The sequence below is a fragment of the Mustela lutreola genome, chromosome 11, assembly GCF_030435805.1.
Source record: "Mustela lutreola isolate mMusLut2 chromosome 11, mMusLut2.pri, whole genome shotgun sequence".
Taxonomy (NCBI): domain Eukaryota; kingdom Metazoa; phylum Chordata; class Mammalia; order Carnivora; family Mustelidae; genus Mustela; species Mustela lutreola.
The window spans coordinates 35436959-35459958 of record NC_081300.1 but is presented as its reverse complement, the minus strand read 5'-3'; the positions used below and the strand labels follow the sequence as shown (position 1 = coordinate 35459958).

General features: G+C 35.5%; 1 protein-coding gene across 6 annotated transcripts in view; it reads left to right on the top strand.

The window, feature by feature from the left end:
• Window positions 1-23000, top strand: part of KIAA1328 (KIAA1328 ortholog) — a 323127-nt gene that overhangs the window by 200276 nt on the left and 99851 nt on the right. For 5 of the 6 annotated variants that reach the window (XM_059140329.1, XM_059140334.1, XM_059140332.1 and 2 more), the window contains one exon: window positions 6198-6305. The exons of the other annotated variant lie outside the window; for it this stretch is intronic. In XM_059140329.1, coding sequence (XP_058996312.1) covers window positions 6198-6305 — 108 coding nt within the window. The remainder of the gene's footprint in view (window positions 1-6197; window positions 6306-23000) is intronic. 6 annotated transcript variants of the gene reach the window in all.

Sequence of the window (23000 nt, the reverse complement as noted above, 5' to 3'; positions counted from 1 at the left end):
ATTCCTGTGATATGTGAGAAATGGTTCTAGGCACTTAGGATAGAAAAGTGAATCAAATGTGATCTTTAAAGAGGGCACAGACCAGCAGGGGAGAATGGATAATTTTGGAATAGGTTTCATGTTCATTTGAACAGCACTATTTATTGAAATAATGCTACATGATCATGGTAAATAGACATTGTGTTCATCTAAAAGCACTATTTATTAAAATAATGCTGCATAATGACAATAAAGTCTTTATTGTTCTCTTGATCATCCTAGCTTAGATGAGAGAGCTGTGAAACAATTTTTGAGCATGTTTTATTTACGTATAAATTGCAAAAGTTTATACATATTTATAGAGCTCTTACAAACTTTTTATTTTGAAATAATTAGGGATTGACAGGAAATTGTGAAAATAGTAGAGGTTCCCCTCCAGTTTCTCCCAATGGCTATGTCTTACATAATTATAATGCAATGTCAAAATGAGTAAATTAACATTGGTACAATGTGTGTGTCTAGATCTGTGCCATTTTAATCACATGTGTAGACTTGCATAACCACCACAGCAGTCAAAATATAGAATTATTTTATCGCTATCAAGATTTCCTTTTTACTACCCTATTTGAGCTGCCCACCCTTATCTACCCCCACTAACCATTGGAACCCACTAATCTATTGTTTATATCTGTAATTTAGGCATTTCGAGAATGTTATATAAATCGTACAGTGTGTGTACTTTTGATATTGGCCTTTTTCACTCAGTATGATGTTCTTAAGATCCTTCTAGGCTGTTACATATACTGTACCTTTTGATTGCAGAGTCATAGTCCATGGTATGGTTATACCATGATCTGTTTAACCATTTATCTATTGAAGGACAACTTGGTTTTTTGGCCTGTTACAAATAAAGCAGCTATGTACATTTTTATACAAGTTTCCATGTGGACTAAGATTCTCACTTTTACAAATTAAAGCTAGCACTGTGATTGCTAGATCATATGATAAGTGTATATTTGGTTTAAAAAAGACTAAATCTGCATTTAGCTTATATATTTATTATATCATACTTCTTCACCAGCAATGTATCAGGGACTTTTTCCCTACATCCTTACCAGCATTTGGAATAGTCACAAATTTTTTATTTTGCCTGTTGTAATCTGTACATAATGATATTTTGTTGTGGTCTTAATTTGAATTTCTCAAATGGTAATGATACTGAAAATCTCTTCATTTGCTTGTTTGCCCTTCTTTCATCTTTTTGGGTAAATTGTCTCTTTTGTCTTCCTTCTTACTGGATTGCTTAAGGTTTGTTTGTTTTTTTACTGTTGAATTTTGAGAGCTTTTTATATATTCTAGATATGTCCTTTTTCAGATATGTGGATTGCAAATATTTACTCCGATTCTGTAGCTTATTCTTTTAATCTATTAACAAGATCTTTCACATAACAAAAGGTATTAATTTTGATGAAGTTTAACTTATCAGTTTTTCTTGTAGATTATATAAAGTTTTTATCATGAATGTTTGTTGAATTTTCTCAAATCTTGTTTATGCATCAATTGATGTGATTGTGTGATTTTTTTTTAATTTAGCCTGATAATATGACAGATTACATTTACTGATTTTTAAATATTGCCCTAGTGTTGTATCTCTGGAAAATAAGCCCCATTTGATTATAGTATAAAGTACTTTTTATATATTATCAAATTCCATTTACTAGTATTTTGTTAAGGGCATTTGCATCAATATTGGTCAGAGATTTTGGTCTTTTTTTGGTACTATCTGTGTCTAATTTTGTTATCAAGATAATACTGGTCTCATTTATTTCATTCATTTCTCTTATCATTTTCCTCCTTGTGCTTGCTTTGGATTTATCTTGCTCTCCTATTTTTAAATTTCTTAAGGTGGGAGCTTAGATTACTGATTAGAGACTTCTTTTCTGGTGGAAGAATTTACTGCCATACATTTCTGTCTCAGCAGTTAAGTAGAGTTTTGGTATGTTCGTGTGTTCACTTAGTATAATGTTCTTCTAGGTTCATCCATTGTGTTGCAACTGTCTAGATATTCTTCTTTCTCATGACTGAATTTTACATATGTGTATATATGTTATGTTATATTATATTATATTAATATTTATTTATTACATATATAAGATATTATAGATATATCTTTTTAAATCCATTTGTTGACAGGCACTTAGGTTGTTTTCATTACAAGTAACAGTGCAATGAACATGGGAGTAAAGCTATCTCTTCAAGATACTAACTTCATTTCCTTTAAATAGATATCCAAAAGTAGGATTGCTGGATCTTATAGTTGTTCTATTTCTAGTTTTCTTGAGAAATCTTCACACTGCTTTTTAATAGTGGCTGTACTAACTTACATTCCCACTAACAGTGTATAGGGATTCCTTTTCTCCATATCCCGCCCAACGTTTATGTTTTTTTTTCCTTTTGATCAAAGCCAGCCTAACAGGTGTGAAGCAATACCTCATTGTAGTTTTGATTTGTATTTCCCTAACAGTTAGTGATGTTGAGCATCTTTTCATGTACCTGTTAGTCACTTGTTTGTCTTCTTTGGAAAAATGTCTTTTCAGTGCCTCTTCCCATTTTTCAATTGGGTTGTTTGGTTTTTTGCTAGTGAGTTGTGTAAGTTCCTTGTATATTTTGAGTATTAACTTCTAATCACCCTTATCATATATATAATTAACCCCATATCATATATATAATTTCCAAATATTTTCTCTCATTCCATAGGTTGCCTTTTCACTTTTATTATTTATTTTGCTGTGCAGAAGCCTTTTATCTTGATGTAGTCCCACTTATTTTTGCTATTGTTGCCTGAGCTTTTGGTGTCAAATCCAAAAAATCATTGCCAAGACCAATGTCAAGGAACTTATTCCCTGTTTTCTTCCATTAGTTTTACAATTTCAGGTCTTAGATTTAAGTCTTTAATCCAGTTAAGATTAATTTCTTATTCTAAGTGTTTTGTTGTTTTTGATTCATTTGTAAGTGTATAGAAATGCAACTGATATTTGTATGTTGATTTTGTATCCTGCAAATTTAGTGAATTCATTCATTAGTTCTAACAGTTCTTTGGTGGCATCTTCATTGTTTTTTCTAGATAAGATTGTGTCACCTGCAAACAGATGATTTTACTTTTCTTTCTTATTGGGATATCTTTTATTTCTTTTTCTTGCCTAATTACTCTGGTTGGTACTTCCAATATTATGTTGAATAAAAATGGGAAGAATAGATATCCTTGTCTTGTTCTTCATCTTACAGAAAAGTTTTCAACCTTTCACCATTAAATATGATATTAGTAGTGAGCTTGTGATATATGGCCCTTGATTATATTGAGGTATGTTCTTCCTAAGTTCTTGAGACCTTTATCATGAAAGGATGTTAAATTGTGCTAAATGCTTTTCCTGCATTTATTGAGATGATCCAGGATTTTTAATCCTTTATTCTATTAATGTGATAAAATCCATTTGATAGTATTTTGTTGAGAATTTATTTCATTTATATTCATTAGAGATATTGACTATTTTTTTTTTTCTTTGTAGTGTCCTTAACTAGCTTTGGTATTAGGCTAATGCTGCCTTATAGAATGAGTTTGGGAGTGTTCCTTCCTATTGGATTTTTTGGAAGAATTTTATTTTTAAAGATTTATTTTACTTTAGAGAGAGATAAAATGGGTGTAGAGGACTGAGGGAGAGAGGGAGGGAAAGAGAATCCTTAAGCAGACTCTGTTGTATTCAGAGCCCCACGTAAGACTGTCTCACAACCCTGAGATCATGACCTGAGCCAAAACCAAGAATCAGACACTTAACTGACTGCACAAACCAGATGCCCCGGAAGAATTTTAGAAGGATGTGCATTAATTCTTCTTAAAATGCTTAGCATAATTTACCAATTAAACTCTTCAGCCCTGGATTTTTCTTTGTTGGAAGGTATTTGGTCACTTATTTAATCTCCTTAGTCATTTTTGGTCTGTTAAGATTTTCTGTTTCATTATTTAGTCTTGGTAGGTAGTATATGCCTAGGAATTTATCATTTCTTCTAGGCTATCTGATATTTTGGCATGCAACTGTTTATAGTAGACTCTTATGATCCTTTGTAATTCTGTGCTGTCAGTTATAATTTCTTCTCTTTCATTTCTGATTTAAATATTTGAGTCTTCTCTCTAGTTCTTCTTAGTTTATCTAAAAGTTTGTTAATTTTGCTATTCTCTCAGAAAACCAGCTTTTAGTTTCAGTAACCCTTTCTGTTATTTTTCTGGTCTCTATTTCTGCTCTGGTCATTATTATTATCTTCCTTCAACTAACTTTGGCCTTAGTTTGTTTTTCTTCTTATGGTTCCGTGAGGTGTAAATGTAGGTTATTTATTGGAGATCTTTCTTTTTTCTTAATGTAGACATTAACACTATAAATTAACACTATAAACTTCCTTCTTAGAACTGTTTTTGCTGCTGGGACGCCTGGGTGGCTCAGTTGGTTGGACGACTGCCTTCTGCTCAGGTCATGATCCCACAGTCCCGGGATCGAGTCCCGCATCGGGCTCCCAGCTCCATGGGGAGTCTGCTTCGCTCTCTGACCTTCTCCTCGCTCATGCTCTCTCTCACTGTCTCTCTCTCAAATAAATAAGTAAAATCTTTTTTAAAAAAATTGTTTTTGCTGTATTCCATAAGTTTTAGTACATTGTGTTTCTATTTCCATTTGTTTCAAGATGTTTTTTGGTTTCCCTACTGATTTCTTCTTTCACTCATCAATTGTTCAGGAGTGTATTGTTTAATTTCCACTTACGTGTGAATTTTCCAACTTTCCTCCTGTTTCTTACTGACTTCTAGTTTTATTCCATCATGTTTGGAAAAAGTATTATTTCAGTCTTTTTAAATTTGTTAAGAGTTGTTTTGGAAAATGTTGTATTTATACCTGAAAAGAATACATATTCTGCTGCTGTTGGATGGAATGTTCTGTATCTGTCTAGTAGGTCTTTTTCATATAAAGTATATTCAAGTGTAGTGTTTCTTTGATGTTTGGATAATCTATCCATTGTTAAAAGTGTGGTTTTGAAGTCATCTATTATTGTATTGTTGTTTATTTCTCCCTTCAGATGTGTTAGTATTTGCTTAATAAATGTAGGTGCCACAGTGTGAAGTACATATATATTTACAATTGCTAATATACTCTTGATTACACAACCTTTTATTATTATATAGTGATTTTGTCTCTTTTTACAATTTTTGATTTGTCAGTTTTGTCTGGTATAAGTAGAGCTACCCCTCCTCTCTGAACTTACCTACTGCCTAACTATATGTCACTACCAAATATTATTATTAAATTTTAAGTTCCCAGAGGGTAGTTAATCTGCACATTTTTATTTGTATATTACTGTGCATAGTTAGTTGTAGTTATGAGTGTCTTTGACAATGGAAATGATACTGTTTTAATAATAGTTTTCCCTTTTTGTGGTTTTATTTCATGGTTAAAGAATATACTTTACAGATTTCATTTCTAAAACTGAACCAGCAAATATTTCTAAAAAATTTAGAAAGATGGGTAGAAAAGGTCACATATTATGTGCCAGTAATTAATTGCCACTCAGACTTCTGGTAGAACATGCTAATTTCTTTATTTGCCTTCCCTCCTCAGTACATCAAAGATTGGGCTAAGTTAGCATTGTTGGATAGAATTTCTCCCAGTTTTGGCAGGGCAAGGGACATTTTTCTGTGATCCTGAGAAAACACATTGGTCAGTGAGACGGAGGCCCAGCTTTTTGAACTGTCAATATGGGAAGTAGTTTCCTCCTATGAATATATTGGGCAGGGTCAATGATATTTGATGTTACCAGAACTCCCATGAAGACTCTTGTGATCAAAATGCACTTGCTTAGGAATGAATAGAGAGAAACTTAAAATTTCTAGAGAGGAAACTTAAAGTACTCCTAAAGCATTTATAATGTTGACATTCTGAATGTTATTCTGACCAACTCAGTCTTCCCTAGCTCCTCTATAAATAAAGAAAATTTAAGTTCCTGTAAAATGAATTTGTGTTTATTTTATTTTATTTATATCATGTGTGTATTTAGGAAGTACCCATTTATTTTGACAGATTGAGTTTTAATTTGAAAATAATCTCTGGAGGTCTAGCTGAAAGGTTACCATTCAGTTTCTTAGGTTCCACAGGATTAGAAATTCTCTAAATTTACTTTTCCAGGTTAAGAACTCAAGCTGCATTTAAGTCAAGAGAACTCCTTGCTGCTAAAGAGTTTACCAAACCCCGAGAGTTCAATCTGGATATGAATGGGGATGACTCTGGACCAAGGTAAACCTGACTGACGGGTGAAAGCAAGAACATGTAGGACACAGATATTAAGGATATGTTTGGTATCTATTTATAGCTTTCTACAGGTCCAGGTTTCTGATAATAAGAATAAATACATTCTCACTATAAAATTTTTAAAAATATAGGGGAGTGTAAAGAAGAAAATAAAAATCATTCATGATCCTACCATTCAGAGATAATCCTTTGAACCTTCTCCCCCTTTCTTTCTTTCTTTTATAATATATCCTATATTGAGTAATGGGAGCTATGCTTATGAAGAATTTTAATTATGCTTTTTTTCACTGAATCAGTAGTTTCTGATACCGTAATTTATTTTATGAAAAGTTGATACTAATTTATTCAACAAATATTTATTATCTGACATATTTTTCTATGTTGCCCTAGTATTGTATAATCCAGGCTTATACTATTATAAATGTGCCTTGAAGAATATTTCTATGAATAAATTTTTTACTTTATCTCTATCTTTGTCTTTGATATAGATTCTATAACTGAAACTACTGACTCAAAGTATATGAATCCTTTTAAAATCCTTGATTCACATTATCCAGTTGCTTTCCATAAAAGTTAAATCAGTTTTTACCACCAGAGCTGTGTTTGAGAATTCTCTTTTCATGAAATTTGAAGAATTTGTGGCCATTATTTTTTCAAAAACTTTTTTTGCCTATTCTCTTTCTTCTTTCCTTTTTGTATTTCATTTACAGGTATATTAGGCCTTTAAGGAAGTCCTTGACTCTTCTAATTTTTTTTCTTTATTCTTTATAGCGGATAATTTTTATTGATCTGTCTCAAATTCATCAACTCTTCTGTTATTTCCAGACTGCTTTTAAGCCTGTAGAATGATTTATTTTTATTTAGATAATGGATTTTTTTAGTTTTAGGCTTTCCATTTGGATCTTTGTTTAAATTTTCTATTTCTCTGATGAACTTTCCTTTTTTATTCATTACAAGTATATTTTTCCTTTAAAATACTTTTCTCCAATTCTAACACCTGAATCATCTTGGGGTTTGTCTCATTGGTCAACTTTTCTCTTGAGTATTGGTCATTTGTACATTTGTACATTCCTTTGTACATTTAGCAAATTTTTTTTATTGTTTCCTAGTATTGTGAATGACTCTGGAATTCAATTATAAACCCTCTAAACAATGTTAATTTTTATATGGTAGCAAGCAGTTTACTTAACTGAATTCAAATTGCAAGCTCTGTTTCCCTTGAGCAACAGTGAAAATCACTGCTGAGCTCTTTTAATTGGGGCAGATGTTTGAGTCTGCCCTATTTGCAGGTAGTTCAGGGGTCAGCCACAACTGGCAGGGTTGTTACACAGAATTTGAGGCTTTCGGTCTTTCTCTCTTAACCTCTCCAGGATTTTTCTCTTTTCATGTGCTTTGGTCAGCTCAGACTCTGTCCTCTGGTTCTTTAAGATTGACCTTCAGCTGAAAGCCATTTAAAAAAAAGAAAAAAAAAATGAAGAACTCTCCCAGTGCCAGTCTTTTTTCAAGTGCTGATCCTCTTCCAGTTTCTGCTTGTTTTCAATGACTCTTCAGTGCTTCAGGTTTGGTTTTTGTTTTGTTTTGTTCTGTTTTGTTTTTGTTTTTTCTTCCCAGTGTTTTAATTGTTAACTATGGGAGTTTGGTCCTATAGAAACTACTCATCCAGTGTAAAAAAAACCTAAGAATTCTCGTTTCAGACAATTCTGCCATCTTTTAATTTTGGTAAAATACACAGAATGTACCATCTCAGCCATTTTTTAGTGTACAGTTCAGTAGTACTAAGTATATTCACATTTTTATGTAACCAATCTCCAGAACTTTTTTATCTTGCAAAATTGAATCACCATACCCATCAAACTGCTCTACATTTCCTTTCCCGGTAGGGAGCACCTGACATCCACCTTTCTACTGTCCATTTCTATAAGTTTGACTACTCCATTACCTCATATAAGTGAAATCATACAGTATTTGTCTTCTTATGACTTGCTGTAATTTATTTTTTATTTAATTTTTACTGTTTGATATCAAGCACATGGATAGTTTAAAAACTCCACTAGTTCAACAAGGCTTATGCAAAATAGCAGCCTCCTCTGCAGTGGAGAAGCAGTACTCCCAATTTTCACTCTTCAGAGAGAATAAGTTTTGACTGTTTTAGATGTTTCTTCTTTTATCTGTTTCTTCTAGCATTATATCCACATTTCTGAAAAACAGACTTCTGTAGGCATTGAGTACTAGCTTTCTTCTATGAACGATGGTGACTTAGCTCTCACAGATAACCATCTGTTGGCTTTCTCCCTCTCTCCTCGCATGTCCTCACATTTCTTCCTTCTCCCCTCCTTTCCTTTTCCACTTCCCCCCTAATATACATACCCATACACGGGTGTAAAAATAATATTTCCCTTTTCCCTTCATTCTGTCCTTGCAATATAGCTATATCATAAGATGGTTACAATACGATTGTATCTATTTTATACACAGCAGGTCCATGTACTATATGATTATTAAATTTAATTTCCATATAATTTTTTTCTTTAGAGCTTAGAAATACCTTATTTAATTTTCTGTGTACTCGTTGATTTGTTCATTCATTCAAATATTTATAAAGTTTCCTGCAAGGTATTAGACACATTCTAAACTTTGGGGGATGTAGCAATGCACAAAAGAAAAATTTCTGACCTTGCACAATTTACATTCTCACATCTTATAATTCCCAAACTCACCCAGAAAGTTTAATTCTCTGAATATATTTAAACACATTAGTTATTCTATCATGTCTTCATTACATTCTTTTGCTGCTTTATTCCCTTCTTTCTTCTTTATTTTTTGGTTTTTTAAGATATCCCTCCTGGAGCCCTCTGTAATCCTGCTTATATATTTACTTGCTTCCTTTAAATGCTGATAAGCCAGAAGAAGAAATTAACTCATACCTATAATCTCATCATCTAAAGAAAATACATAACTTCTAGATCTTATTTCTTTATGGTATATGATATGTATTATATTACATATTTTGTTTCATATCCAACTTTTTAAAATTCAAGTGTAGTTAGCATACAGTGTCATATTTGTTTCAGGTATACAAATAATGATTCAACAATTTTGTACATCACTCAGTGCTCATCAGCGTAAGCATACCCTTGATCACTTCGATCTACTTCACCCATCCCCCTACCCACCTCCTCTCCGGTAACCATCAGTTTGTTCTGTATATTTTGTTTGTCTCTTTTTTCTTTGTTTGGTTGGTTTACTCCTTAAATTTCACATCTGAGTTAAATCATATGGTATTTGTCTTTCTCTGTCTGACTTATTTCACTTAGCATTATAGAATACCCTCTAGTTCATCTGTGTTGTCATGAATGGCAAGATATCATTCTGACTGGGGCGAGTGGGTGGCTCAGTGGGTTAAAGCTTCTGCCTTCAGCTTGGGGGATGAGTCAGGGTCTGGGATGGATCCCAACATCGGCCTGTCTACTGAGCAGAGAGTCCGTTTCCCTTTCTCTCTCTGCCTGCCTCTCTGCCTACTTGTGATCTCTGTCTGTCAAATAAATTTAAAAAAAAAAAAAAGATATCATTCTGACTAACTGATATTCGGGGGGGTGCATGTGGGCACACGTGCACACACCCACACGCATCACATCTTTTTTTTTTTTTTTAATTCCAATATAATTAACATACAGCGTTAGTTTCAGGTGTACGTTATAATGATTCAGCAATTCTATACATTATTCAGTGCTTGTCAAGATAACTGTACTCTTAGTTCCCTTTACCTATTTTTACCCATTCCCCCACCCTTCTGTTCTATAGTTAAGAGTCTGGTTTGGGGTTTTTCTCTTTATTTTTCCTTTTCATTTGTTTTGTTTCTTAAATTCCACATATGAGTGAAATCGTGTGGTATTTCTCTTCTCTGATGGACTTAGTTCACTTATCATAATACTTTCTAGATCCATCCATGTTGTTGTAAATGACAAGTTTTAATTATTTTTTATGGCTAAGAAATACTCCATTGTACATATATACCACATCCTTTTCCATTCATTTATAGATGGACACTTGGGTTGCTTCCATATCTTGGCTATTGTAAATAATGCTGCAATAAACACAGGAGTGTATGTGTCTTTTTGAAGAGATGGCTTTGTTTTCTTGAGGTAGATGCTCAATACTGAAATTACTGGATCATATGGGAATTCTATTTTTAATATTTTGAAGAAATTCCAGGGCACCTGGGTGGCTCAGTGGGTTAAGCCTCTGCCTTCAGCTCAGGTCATGATCTCAGGGTCCTGGGATCGAGCCCCACATTGGGATCTCTGCTCAGCAGGGAGTCTGCTTCTCTCTCTCTCTCTCTCTCTCTCTGCCTGCCTCTCTGCCTACTTGTGATCTCTATCAAATAAATAAATAAAATCTTAAAAAAAAAAAAAAAAAAAAAAGAAAGCAAGAAATTCCAGACTGTTTTCTACAGTGGCTGTACCAATTTGCATTCCCACCAATGGTGGATGAGGGCCTTATTCTCTACTTCTTAGCCCAAATGTGTTATTTCTTGGTTTTTTTTGTTTTTTTTTTTTTAATTTTAGCCGTTCTGACAGATGTATGGTGATATCTCATTGTAATTTTGATTTCCATTTCCCTGATGATTAGTGTTGAGGATCTTTTCAGGTGTCTGTTGGCCATGTATGTCTTCTTTAGAAAAATGTCTATTCGGGTTCTCTACCCAGTTTTTAATTGGATTATTCAGTTTTGGGGGTATCAAATTCCATAAGTTCTTTATATATTTTGAATAGTAACCCCTTTAATAAGATGATTATATGATCTTTATTCTTTCTCTTATTAATGTGATGTATCACACTGATTAATTTGTGAATATTGAATCACTCTTGCATCCCTAGAATAAACCTTACTTTATAGAGGTAGATGATTTTTTAATGTAATGTTGGATTTGGTTTGCTAATATTTTGTTGAGGATTTTTGCATCTATGTTTATCAGAGATATTGATCTATAATTTTTTTGGCTTTGGATCTTTTTTTGGTTTTGGTGTTTGTTTTTGGGAGGGGTGGGTTGTTTTGGTCTTTTTGGTTTCTTATAGTATCTTTACCTAGTTTTGGTATCTGGTAATCGTAGAATGAATTTGGAAGCTCTCCTTCTTCTATGTTTTGGAATAGTTTGAGAAGAATAGGTATTAACTCTTCTTTAAGTGTTTGGTAGAATTAATCTGTGAAGCCATCTGTCCTGAACTTCGGTTTCTTTTTTTTCTTTAATTTTCTTTTTAAATTTCCTTTCAGTATTGCAGAATTCACTGTTTATGCACCACATCCAGTGCTCCATGCAATACGTGCCCTCCATAATACCCACCACCAGGCTCACCCAACCCCCTGCCCCCCTCCCCTCCAAAACCCTCAGTTTGTTTCTCAGAGTCCTTAGTCTTTCATGGTTCATCTCTCCCTCCAATTCCCCCAACTCACTTCTCCTCTCCATCTCTCTTGGGAGTTTTTTTTTTATTACTGATTGAATTTCATTGGCTAGAAATGGGTCTGCTCAACTTTTCTATTTCTGATTCAGTTTTGGATGTTTACATGTTTCTAGGAATTTATCTATTTCTTCTAGATTGTCCTGTTTGTTGGCCTATAACTTTTATAATTCTTTGTATTTCTGTAGTGCTGGTTGTTCTATCTCCTTCATTTCTGATTTTACTTATGTGAGTCTTTTTTTTTTTTTTTCTTATTGAATCTGGCTAAAGGTTTATCAATTTTTTTTTGTTTTGTTTTTTGTAGTTAGTACAACTAGTATTTATTTTTTTTATTTTTTTTTTATTTTTTTATTTTTTATAAACATATATTTTTATCCCCAGGGGTACAGGTCTGTGAATCACCAGGTTTACACACTTCACAGCACTCACCAAATCACATGCCCTCCCCAATGTCCATAATCCCAACCCCTTCTCCCAAACCCCCTCCCCCCGGCAACCCTCAGTTTGTTTTGTGAGATTAAGAGTCACTTATGGTTTGTCTCCCTCCCAATCCCATCTTGTTTCATTTATTCTTCTTCTACCCACTTAAGCCTCCATGTTGCATCACCACTTCCTCATATCAGGGAGATCATATGATAGTTGTCTTTCTCTGCTTGACTTATTTCGCTAAGCATGATACGCTCTAGTTCCATCCATGTTGTTGCAAATGGCAAGATTTCATTTCTTTTGATGGCTGCATAGTATTCCATTGTGTATATATACCACATCTTCTTGATCCATTCATCTGTTGATGGACATCTAGGTTCTTTCCATAGTTTGGCTATTGTGGACATTGCTGCTATAAACATTCGGGTGCATGTGCCCCTTTGGATCACTACATTTGTATCTTTAGGGTAAATACCCAATAGTGCAATTGCTGGGTCATAGGGCAGTTCTATTTTCAACATTTTGAGGAACCTCCATGCTGTTTTCCAGAGTGGCTGCACCAGCTTGCATTCCCACCAACAGTGTAGGAGGGTTCCCCTTTCTCCGCATCCTCGCCAGCATCTGTCATTTCCTGACTTGTTGATTTTAGCCATTCTGACTGGTGTGAGGTGATATCTCATTGTGGTTTTGATTTGTATTTCCCTGATGCCGAGTGATATGGAGCACTTTTTCATGTGTCTGTTCGCCATCTGGATGTCTTCTTTGCAGAAATGTCTGTTCATGTCCTCTGCCCATTTCTTGATTGGATTATTTGTTCTTTGGGTGTTGAGTTTGCTAAGTTCTTTATAGATTCTGGACACTAGTCCTTTATCTGATATGTCGTTTGCAAATATCTTCTCCCATTCTGTCAGTTGTCTTTTGATTTTGTTAACTGTTTCCTTTGCTGTGCAAAAGCTTTTGATCTTGATGAAATCCCAGTAGTTCATTTTTTCCCTTGCTTCCCTTGCCTTTTGCGTTGTTCCTAGGAAGATGTTGCTGCGGCAGAGGTCGAAGAGGTTGCTGCCCGTGTTCTCCTCAAGGATTTTGATGGATTCCTTTCGTACATTGAGGTCCTTCATCCATTTTGAGTCTATTTTTGTGTGTGGTGTAAGGAAATGGTCCAATTTCATTTTTCTGCATGTGGCTGTCCAATTTTCCCAGCACCATTTATTGAAAAGGCTGTCTTTTTTCCATTGGACATTCTTTCCTGCTTTGTCGAAGATTAGTTGACCATAGATTTGAGGGTCTATTTCTGGGCTCTCTATTCTGTTCCATTGATCTATGTGTCTGTTTTTGTGCCAGTACCATGCTGTCTTGATGATGACAGCTTTGTAATAGAGCTTGAAGTCCGGAATTGTGATGCCACCAACGTTGGCTTTCTTTTTCAATATCCCTTTGGCTATTCGAGGTCTTTTCTGGTTCCATATAAATTTTAGCATTATTTGTTCCATTTCTTTGAAAAAGATGGATGGTACTTTGATAGGAATTGCATTAAATGTGTAGATTGCTTTAGGTAGCATAGACATTTTCACAATATTTATTCTTCCAATCCAGGAGCATGGAACATTTTTCCATTTCTTTGTGTCTTCCTCAATTTCTTTCATGAGTACTTTATAGTTTTCTGAGTATAGATTCTGTGTCTCTTTGGTTAGGTTTATTCCTAGGTATCTTATGGTTTTGGATGCAATTGTAAATGGGATTGACTCCTTAATATCTCTTTCTTCTGTCTTGCTGTTGGTGTAGAGAAATGCAACTGATTTCTGTGCATTGATTTTATATCCTGACACTTTACTGAATTCCTGTATAAGTTCTAGCAGTTTTGGAGTGGAGTCTTTTGGGTTTTCCACATATAGTATCATATCATCTGCGAAGAGTGATAATTTGACTTCTTCTTTGCCGATTTGGATGCCTTTAATTTCCTTTTGTTGTCTGATTGCTGAGGCTAGAACCTCTAGTACGATGTTGAATAGCAGTGGTGATAATGGACATCCCTGCCGTGTTCCTGACCTTAGCGGAAAAGCTTTCAGTTTTTCTCCATTGAGAATGATATTTGCGGTGGGTTTTTCATAGATGGCTTTGATGATATTGAGGTATGTGCCCTCTATCCCTACACTTTGAAGAGTTTTGATCAGGAAGGGATGTTGTACTTTGTCAAATGCTTTTTCAGCATCTATTGAGAGTATCATATGGTTCTTGTTCTTTCTTTTATTGATGTGTTGTATCACATTGACTGATTTGCGGATGTTGAACCAACCTTGCAGCCCTGGAATAAATCCCACTTGGTCGTGGTGAATAATCTTTTTAATGTACTGTTGAATCCTATTGGCTAGTATTTTGTTGAGTATTTTCGCATCTGTGTTCATCAAGGATATCGGTCTATAGCTCTCTTTTTTGGTGGGATCCTTGTCTGGTTTTGGGATCAAGGTGATGCTGGCTTCATAAAATGAGTTTGGAAGTTTTCCTTCCATTTCTATTTTTTGGAACAGTTTCAGGAGAATAGGAATTAGTTCTTCTTTAAATGTTTGGTAGAATTCCCCCGGGAAGCCGTCTGGCCCTGGGCTTTTGTTTGTTTGGAGATTTTTAATGACTGTTTCAATCTCCTTACTGGTTATGGGTCTGTTCAGGCTTTCTATTTCTTCCTGGTTCAGTTGTGGTAGTTTATATGTTTCTAGGAATGCATCCATTTCTTCTAGATTGTCAAATTTATTGCCATAGAGTTGCTCATAGTATGTTCTTATAATAGTTTGTATTTCTTTGGTGTTAGTTGTGATCTCTCCTCTTTCATTCATGATTTTATTTATTTGGGTCCTTTCTCTTTTCTTTTTGATAAGTCGGGCCAGGGGTTTATCAATTTTATTAATTCTTTCAAAGAACCAGCTCCTAGTTTCGTTGATTTGTTCTATTGTTTTTTTGGTTTCTATTTCATTGATTTCTGCTCTGATCTTTATGATTTCTCTTCTCCTGCTGGACTTAGGGTTTCTTTCTTGTTCTTTCTCCAGCTCCTTTAGGTGTAGGGTTAGGTTGTGTACCTGAGACCTTTCTTGTTTCTTGAGAAAGGCTTGTACCGCTATATATTTTCCTCTCAGGACTGCCTTTGTTGTGTCCCACAGATTTTGAACCGTTGTATTTTCATTATCATTTGTTTCCATGATTTTTTTCAATTCTTCTTTAATTTCCCGGTTGACCCATTCATTCTTTAGAAGGATACTGTTTAGTCTCCATGTATTTGGGTTCTTTCCAAACTTCCTTTTGTGGTTGAGTTCTAGCTTTAGAGCATTGTGGTCTGAAAATATGCAGGGAATGATCCCAATCTTTTGATACCGGTTGAGTCCTGATTTAGGACCGAGGATGTGATCTATTCTGGAGAATGTTCCATGTGCACTAGAGAAGAATGTGTATTCTGTTGCTTTGGGATGAAATGCTCTGAATATATCTGTGATGTCCATCTGGTCCAGTGTGTCGTTTAAGGCCTTTATTTCCTTGCTGATCTTTTGCTTGGATGACCTGTCTATTTCAGTGAGGGGAGTGTTAAAGTCCCCTACCAAAGCGACGGGAAGATAGACCCCGGGGGGAGGGGCCGGCTCCCGGCAAGCAGCGGAGCAACCGTGCACAAAATCAGGACTTTTAAAAGTCTGTTCCGCTGAGGGACATCGCTCCAGAGGCTAAACCGGGGCGAAGCCCACGCGGGGTCAGCGTGGCCTCAGGTCCCGCAGGGTCACAGAAGGATCGGGGGTGTCTGAGTGTCGCAGAGCTTGCGGGTATTGGAACGGGAAAGCCGGCTACAGAGGCAGAGCCGACAGTAAGCTCGCAGCTCCATGTTACCTTGAACTGGTCGCAGGCTCGGTGAGCTCGGAGCGCGGCCGGAGGTCAGGCAGACGGGAGTAACTGGGCGCTGTTCTCTGAGGGCGCACTGAGGAGTGGGGCCCTGGGCTCTCGGCTCCTCCGGGCCGGAGACCAGGAGGCCGCCATTTGTATTCCCGTCCTCCGGAACTCTACGGAAAGCGCTCAGGTAACAAAAGCTCCTGAAAGCAAACCCGAGCAGATTACTCACCCCGGCCCCGGGTAAGGGCGGTGTAATTCCGCCTGGGGCAAATACACTTGAGAATCACTACACCAGGCCCCTCCCCCAGAAGATCAACAAGAAATCCAGCCGAGACCAAGTTCACCTACCAAGGAGTGCGGTTTCAATACCAAGGAGAGCAGCAGAATTCCAGAGGAGGAGAAAGCCAAACACGGAACTCATGGCTTTTTTCCTGTGATTTTTTTTAGTCTTGCAGTTAATTTAATTTTTTCTTTTTCATTTTTTTTTTTTCTCGCCTTCGGGTAAAATTTTTTTTTTAACTGTTACCTTTTTCTTTTTTAACGATTTTTTACTAGTTTATCTAATATATATATTTTTTCTTTTTTACATTTTTCTTAGGTGTTTTCTTTTTTTAAAAATTCTTTTCTTTTCTTTTCTTTTTTTTTTCTTTTCTTTTTGTTTTTTTTTTTTTCTTTCTTCCTTTTTGAACCTCTTTTTATCCCCTTTCTCCCCACTCACGATTTTGGATCTCTTCTAATTTGGTTAAAGCATATTTTCCTGGGGTTGTTGCCACCCTTTTAGCATTTTACTTGCCCCTTCATTTACTCTTATCTGGACAAAATGACAAGACATAAAAATTCAACACAAAAAAAAGAACAAGAGGCAGTACCGAAGGCTAGGGACCTAATCAATACAGACATCGGTAATATGTCAGATCTAGAGTTCAGAATGACAATTCTCAAGGTTCTAGCCGGGCTCGAAAAAGGCATGGAAGATATTAGAGAAACCCTCTCGAGAGATATAAAAGCCCTTTCTGGAGAAATAAAAGAACTAAAATCTAACCAAGGTGAAATCAAAAAAGCTATTAATGAGGTGCAATCAAAAATGGAGGCTCTAACTGCTAGGATAAATGAGGCAGAAGAAAGAATTAGTGATATAGAAGACCAAATGACAGAGAATAAAGAAGCTGAGCAAAAGAGGGACAAACAGCTACTGGACCACGAGGGGAGAATTCGAGAGATAAGTGACACCATAAGACGAAACAACATTAGAATAATTGGGATTCCAGAAGAAGAAGAAAGAGAGAGGGGAGCAGAAGGTATACTGGAGAGAATTATTGGGGAGAATTTCCCCAATATGGCAAAGGGAACGAGCATCAAAATTCAGGAGGTTCAGAGAACGCCCCTCAAAATCAATAAGAATAGGCCCACACCCCGTCACCTAATAGTAAAATTTACAAGTCTCAGTGACAAAGAGAAAATCCTGAAAGCAGCCCGGGAAAAGAAGTCTGTAACATACAATGGTAAAAATATTAGATTGGCAGCTGACTTATCCACAGAGACCTGGCAGGCCAGAAAGAGCTGGCATGATATTTTCAGAGCACTAAACGAGAAAAACATGCAGCCAAGAATACTATATCCAGCTAGGCTATCATTGAAAATAGAAGGAGAGATTAAAAGCTTCCAGGACAAACAACAACTGAAAGAATTTGCAAATACCAAACCAGCTCTACAGGAAATATTGAAAGGGGTCCTCTAAGCAAAGAGAGAGCCTACAAGTGGTAGATCAGAAAGGAACAGAGACCATATACAGTAACAGTCACCTTACAGGCAATACAATGGCACTAAATTCATATCTCTCAATACTTACCCTGAATGTGAATGGGCTAAATGCCCCTGTCAAAAGACACAGGGTATCAGAATGGATTAAAAAACAAAACCCATCTATATGTTGCCTCCAAGAAACACATTTTAAGCCCGAAGACACCTCCAGATTTAAAGTGAGGGGGTGGAAAAGAATTTACCATGCTAATGGACATCAGAAGAAAGCAGGAGTGGCAATCCTTATATCAGATCAATTAGATTTTAAGCCAAAGACTATAATAAGAGATGAGGAAGGACACTATATCATACTCAAAGGGTCTGTCCAACAAGAAGATTTAACAATTTTAAATATCTATGCCCCCAATGTGGGAGCAGCCAACTATATAAACCAATTAATAACAAAATCAAAGAAACACATCAACAATAATTCAATTTTGTTTAACTGTTCAAAGAACCATCTCCTGGTTTCATTCAGCTGTTCTATTGTTTCTTTAATCTCTGTTACATTTATTTCTATTCTAATCTTTACCATTTCCTTCCTTCTGCTGGCTTTGGGTTTTGTTTGGTCATATTTTTCTAGCTCCTCTAGGTGTAAAGTTAGGTTGTTTATGTGAGATTTTTCTTGTTTCTTGAGATTGGCCAGTATTATAATCTTCCCTCTTAGAACAACTTTAGCTGTATCCCGAAGATTTTGGACTGCTGTGTTTTCATTTTCATTTGTCTCTCTATATATTTTTATTTCCTCTTTGATTTACTGGTTGACCCATTCATTGTTTAGTAGCATGTTATTTTTCCTCCATATATTTGTGTTCTTTCCTGATTTTTTCTTATGACTGGTTTCTGGTTTCATATTGTTGTGTTCAGAAAAGATGCATAATATGATTTCAGAGTTTGGGTTTTTTTTTGTTTTTTTTTTTTTTTAAGATTTTATTTATTTATTTATTTGCCAGAGAGAGAGAGAGAGAGAGAGAGAGAACACAAGTAGAGCAGCAGGCAGAGGTAAAGGCAGAAGCAGGCACCCCACTGAGCAGAGAGCCCTAGGTGTGGGACTCGATCCCAGAACCTTGGGACCATGACCCAAGCCGAAGGCAGACGTTTAAGTGACTGAGCCACCCAGGTGCCCCAATTTCAGTTTTTTTTTTTTGGTGTAATGCGATCTATTCTGGGGAATGTTCCATGTATACTTGAAAAGAATGTATATTCTACTGTTTGGGGATAGAAAGTACTTTTTTTTTTAAGATTTTATTTATTTATTTGAGAAAGACAAGGAACACAAGCAGGGTAGGTGGTAGAGGGAGAGGAAGAAGCATGCTCCCCACAGAACAGGGAGCCAAATGCTGGGCTTAAACCTAGGACACTGAGATCATGATCTGAGCCAAAGGCAGACACATAACCGACCGAGCCACTCAGGCACCTCAGGATAGAATATTCTGAATATATATGTTACGTTCATGTGGTCCAGTGTGTAATATTCCAATTTACTTTTAGTTATACTTCGATAACTATAGATATACTATGATATATTTTGGATGTTTGGATTATCCTGGATTATCTGGGTGGGCCCAGTCTAATTACAAGCCCCCAAAAGTGGGTCCGTGCTGCGTCCAAGAGATGAAAGGAAAGGAGAAGGAGAGATTCCAAGCACAAGAGTGACTTAACCTGTCATTGCTGGTTTTGAAAATGGAGGGAGGAGGTCACAAGCCAAGGAATGCAAGTAGCTTCTAGAAGCTTGGGACAGTCCTCAGCTGACAGCCATGAAGGAAATGGGGACCTCAATCTTCTAACTGCCAGGAACTGAATTCTGCCAACAACCCAGATGAGCAAGGAAACATCCTCTCTTAGACCTCCAGAAAGGAACATAGCCTATACCTCACAGTGAGACCTGTGTCAGACTTCTGACCTACAGAACTGTAGAACAATACATTTGTGTTGTCAAAGCCACTAAATTTGTGATAATTCATTTTAGCAGCAATAGAAAATTAATAAAAATACTAACTTGTTTTTTTATAAAAGCATATTAGTCTGTGGTTTCTTTATATACTGTAACTTATCCAGCACTTCTATTTTTGGGCATTCAGGTTGTTTTAAGTTCTTTACCACTATGCATAAGACTAAAACAAGCATGACTGTACTTATAGCCTTATGTTCAGGTACTTATATATTTTTTTAGAATAAATTCCCCAACATGAATAAGTCAGAGGCTATTTTTACATAAAGATATTTTGATATAAGTTAGAGTTATAAATTGTAATAGTTCATGCCAATTTTCTTTTCCTAAAGATTGTAGCAATGCATACTCCTGCTTGCAACTCATGAAAGTTTTCATCACTGCTGTTCGGGTAAGTGGAGTGAGTGCTTTACAAACTAGCACTCCAGTGTAAGAGATGGACATGTTTTAAAAGTTTAAGTGCACCTGGGCATGCATGTCCTACATTCCAATTATGATAAAAACGAGGGAAGACTATACACTGCTTCCAAAAAAATATTTCCTAATATGCCTTTTATCATATCATAGACCTTTTAAAATATTAATCTACATTGTAAGAGTTTGAATAAACTCTGGCAACTGCTTCCAAAGTCTGACAGTCTTTGGAAATCCAAGAATTCTTACTCAACAGCACTTAAATTATTTAATCTAATGTGAGATTCAAAGAAGTAAAGGCAATGAATTCATCTGTCTCCTTGATTCATTTGGCTATGAAAATGATAGTCTTCACTAACCCAGAAAGAGGTAGAGATGGGTCAAGGGGTCAAGGGAGAATACATACAGCTTGAGAAGCCTTTGCAGAATGATTTAAATAAAAAATGTCTGTTGATTTTAGAAAATATAATATAAAATTGTTGTGGGAAATGATCTTCTTTCTACCTTGCAAGCTTTTTTGATTTTGCCAGTGGAATTCCCTAGATAAAATTTAATTTTAAGTTAAATTTTGTTTATTTGGAAATTTAAATTACCTTAGTATTAAAAATGTGTATTTAAAATATTAAACTTACTCAAGTGAGGCATTAAGAATTTGGAACTAAAATAAATGATATAATGAGGAAGTGAAAAACATATTTTTTATAATTAACAGCTCATTTTGAGTTAATTATATACAATTACCAAAATCTAATTGCAATTTATTTTCTATTATCTGTGGGAAGAATCACAGGCAAGGGAGCTTACATTGCTGCCTTCCTGCATAAATGCTATAGAATGAAAATAAATAATATGTGAGGCCTTAATGACAAATAAGAGCAAATAGTAGGGCACAGCTGAGCCAAACCACTGGAAGATAATTACCGCATGAAAGATGATAATGACCTAAAGAGTCACAAGAACTCTGATTGCTTATAGGTTTTCTGGTTTGTTTTTTAGTTACTTTGGTGTCTTTTTGTTGGCTATGCAAAGATGACCCTTACAAATTAACATTAATTCTATAATTCTGCAGATTTCTAAAAATCTGACCATTTTGTATTTTTGTATAATACTGAGCAACAAAATTTTTATTAGACATCTATTAATATTAATTTAAAAGCTGGCTTGCTAAGCACTACAGGAAATATACAGAATCTCCTACCATCAAGAAAAACTGGCTTGCTAAGTACTACAGGAAACATATAGAATCCCCTACCATCAAGTACTCTAATAGGAGAGTAAGGCAAATATCCCAATATTTATCACCTATTAGATAGTATAAGGGCTACAAAGGAAACGCAAATTAAGGAAAGGTTTTTGAAGATGTACTATTTGAAACAAGCCCTAAAAGATAGGATAAAATTTCGATGGGTTAGGGGCATCTTTGGTTGTGTATGTGTGTTTCATGTGGGTGAAGACATGCAGAGAGTCTGAGTGAAGGAAGATAATCACACGGTATGTGAAGGGCATAGCAGGAAGTATACTTTAGTTTTACAGGAAGTGCAAGGGAAAATGAAATTAAGATTAAAATCATAACTTGGGTTACATTATGAATGGGTTTAAATATCAGAACAAAGGTTTTGGATCCATGTGACTGGAAGAATAAAAACGTCAGGAAAAGGAATTGATTTTGTGATAGCGATGCTTAATTTTATTTTAAAGACCATTGGAATGAGGGTCAAGAATACCAGGTTTTAGTCCTTCCAGAAATTAGCCAGTGACTTTAAAGATAATGCTATGCTCTTCAGTCCCCTTGCCTATAAACAGAAACTTCAACTAGATTTTCAGTTTCTTCCATCTCTAACCTGATTATCTAATTATTAAACAGATTGGATTTCCAATCCAAGGTACCTAGTATATAAGTAGAAATTTGAATTTAAATCTCCTAAGAGAAATTTAAGTTAGAGGTTTAGATTTGGGAGTCATCTAGATTGATGTTGCCCCTGTAGGAATGAGTATTAGTTTCTGAGAAAAAGTTCAGAGAAATGTAAACAGAACCTTTGAAAATGCCTAGGTGTAAGAGTCTGAAAAAACAGGAGTGACAATCTGAAAAGCTGTCAAAGAAACGGGCTAGGGCCGTGTCATAGAAGCAAAAGAGGAAAAGCAGAAATTTGGTTGAAAGAGTATGATTTTGGAGTGAGGAATGATTTGAAATATTGATAATCCTGAGAAGTAACTGGTGAAAGAAAAGATTGCAAGATGAGTAATTGATGGAGCCCAGTCCTAAAAAGGGTAGGATGATTAATTTCTATCACTGGTCAACCTTTCACTTAATTGTTATAGGCTTCTCTTTCTCCACTTGTACTTACACCTACCCCTTCTTCCCTTTTTTCTACACATTTTACCAGTGTGACTTTATCTAGGTCCTTGGCTTCAAATATTATCTATATGTTAGTGGCTCCCAAATTTGTTTCTACAGGACTGACCTTTCCCCCTAATCATTAAACCCATGGATCTTGTCTGTACAAGACTTCTACTAAACTGTCTGGTAGGTATCTTACAGATAACAAAGCTAAATTTCCCTTTTCTACCCCCCACTCCATATTCACCCCATCCAAAACTTCATTTCAATAAATACTAGCCAATCAAGGCAAAAAATGTCCTTCACTTCTCTCCGTTCTTCTCTCTCCCCTCACAAGCAATCCATAAGATATTGTTTTATTTCTTTTTTTAAAAAAGATTTTATTTATTTATTCGACAGAGATCACAAGTAGGCAGAAAGGTAGACAGAGAGAG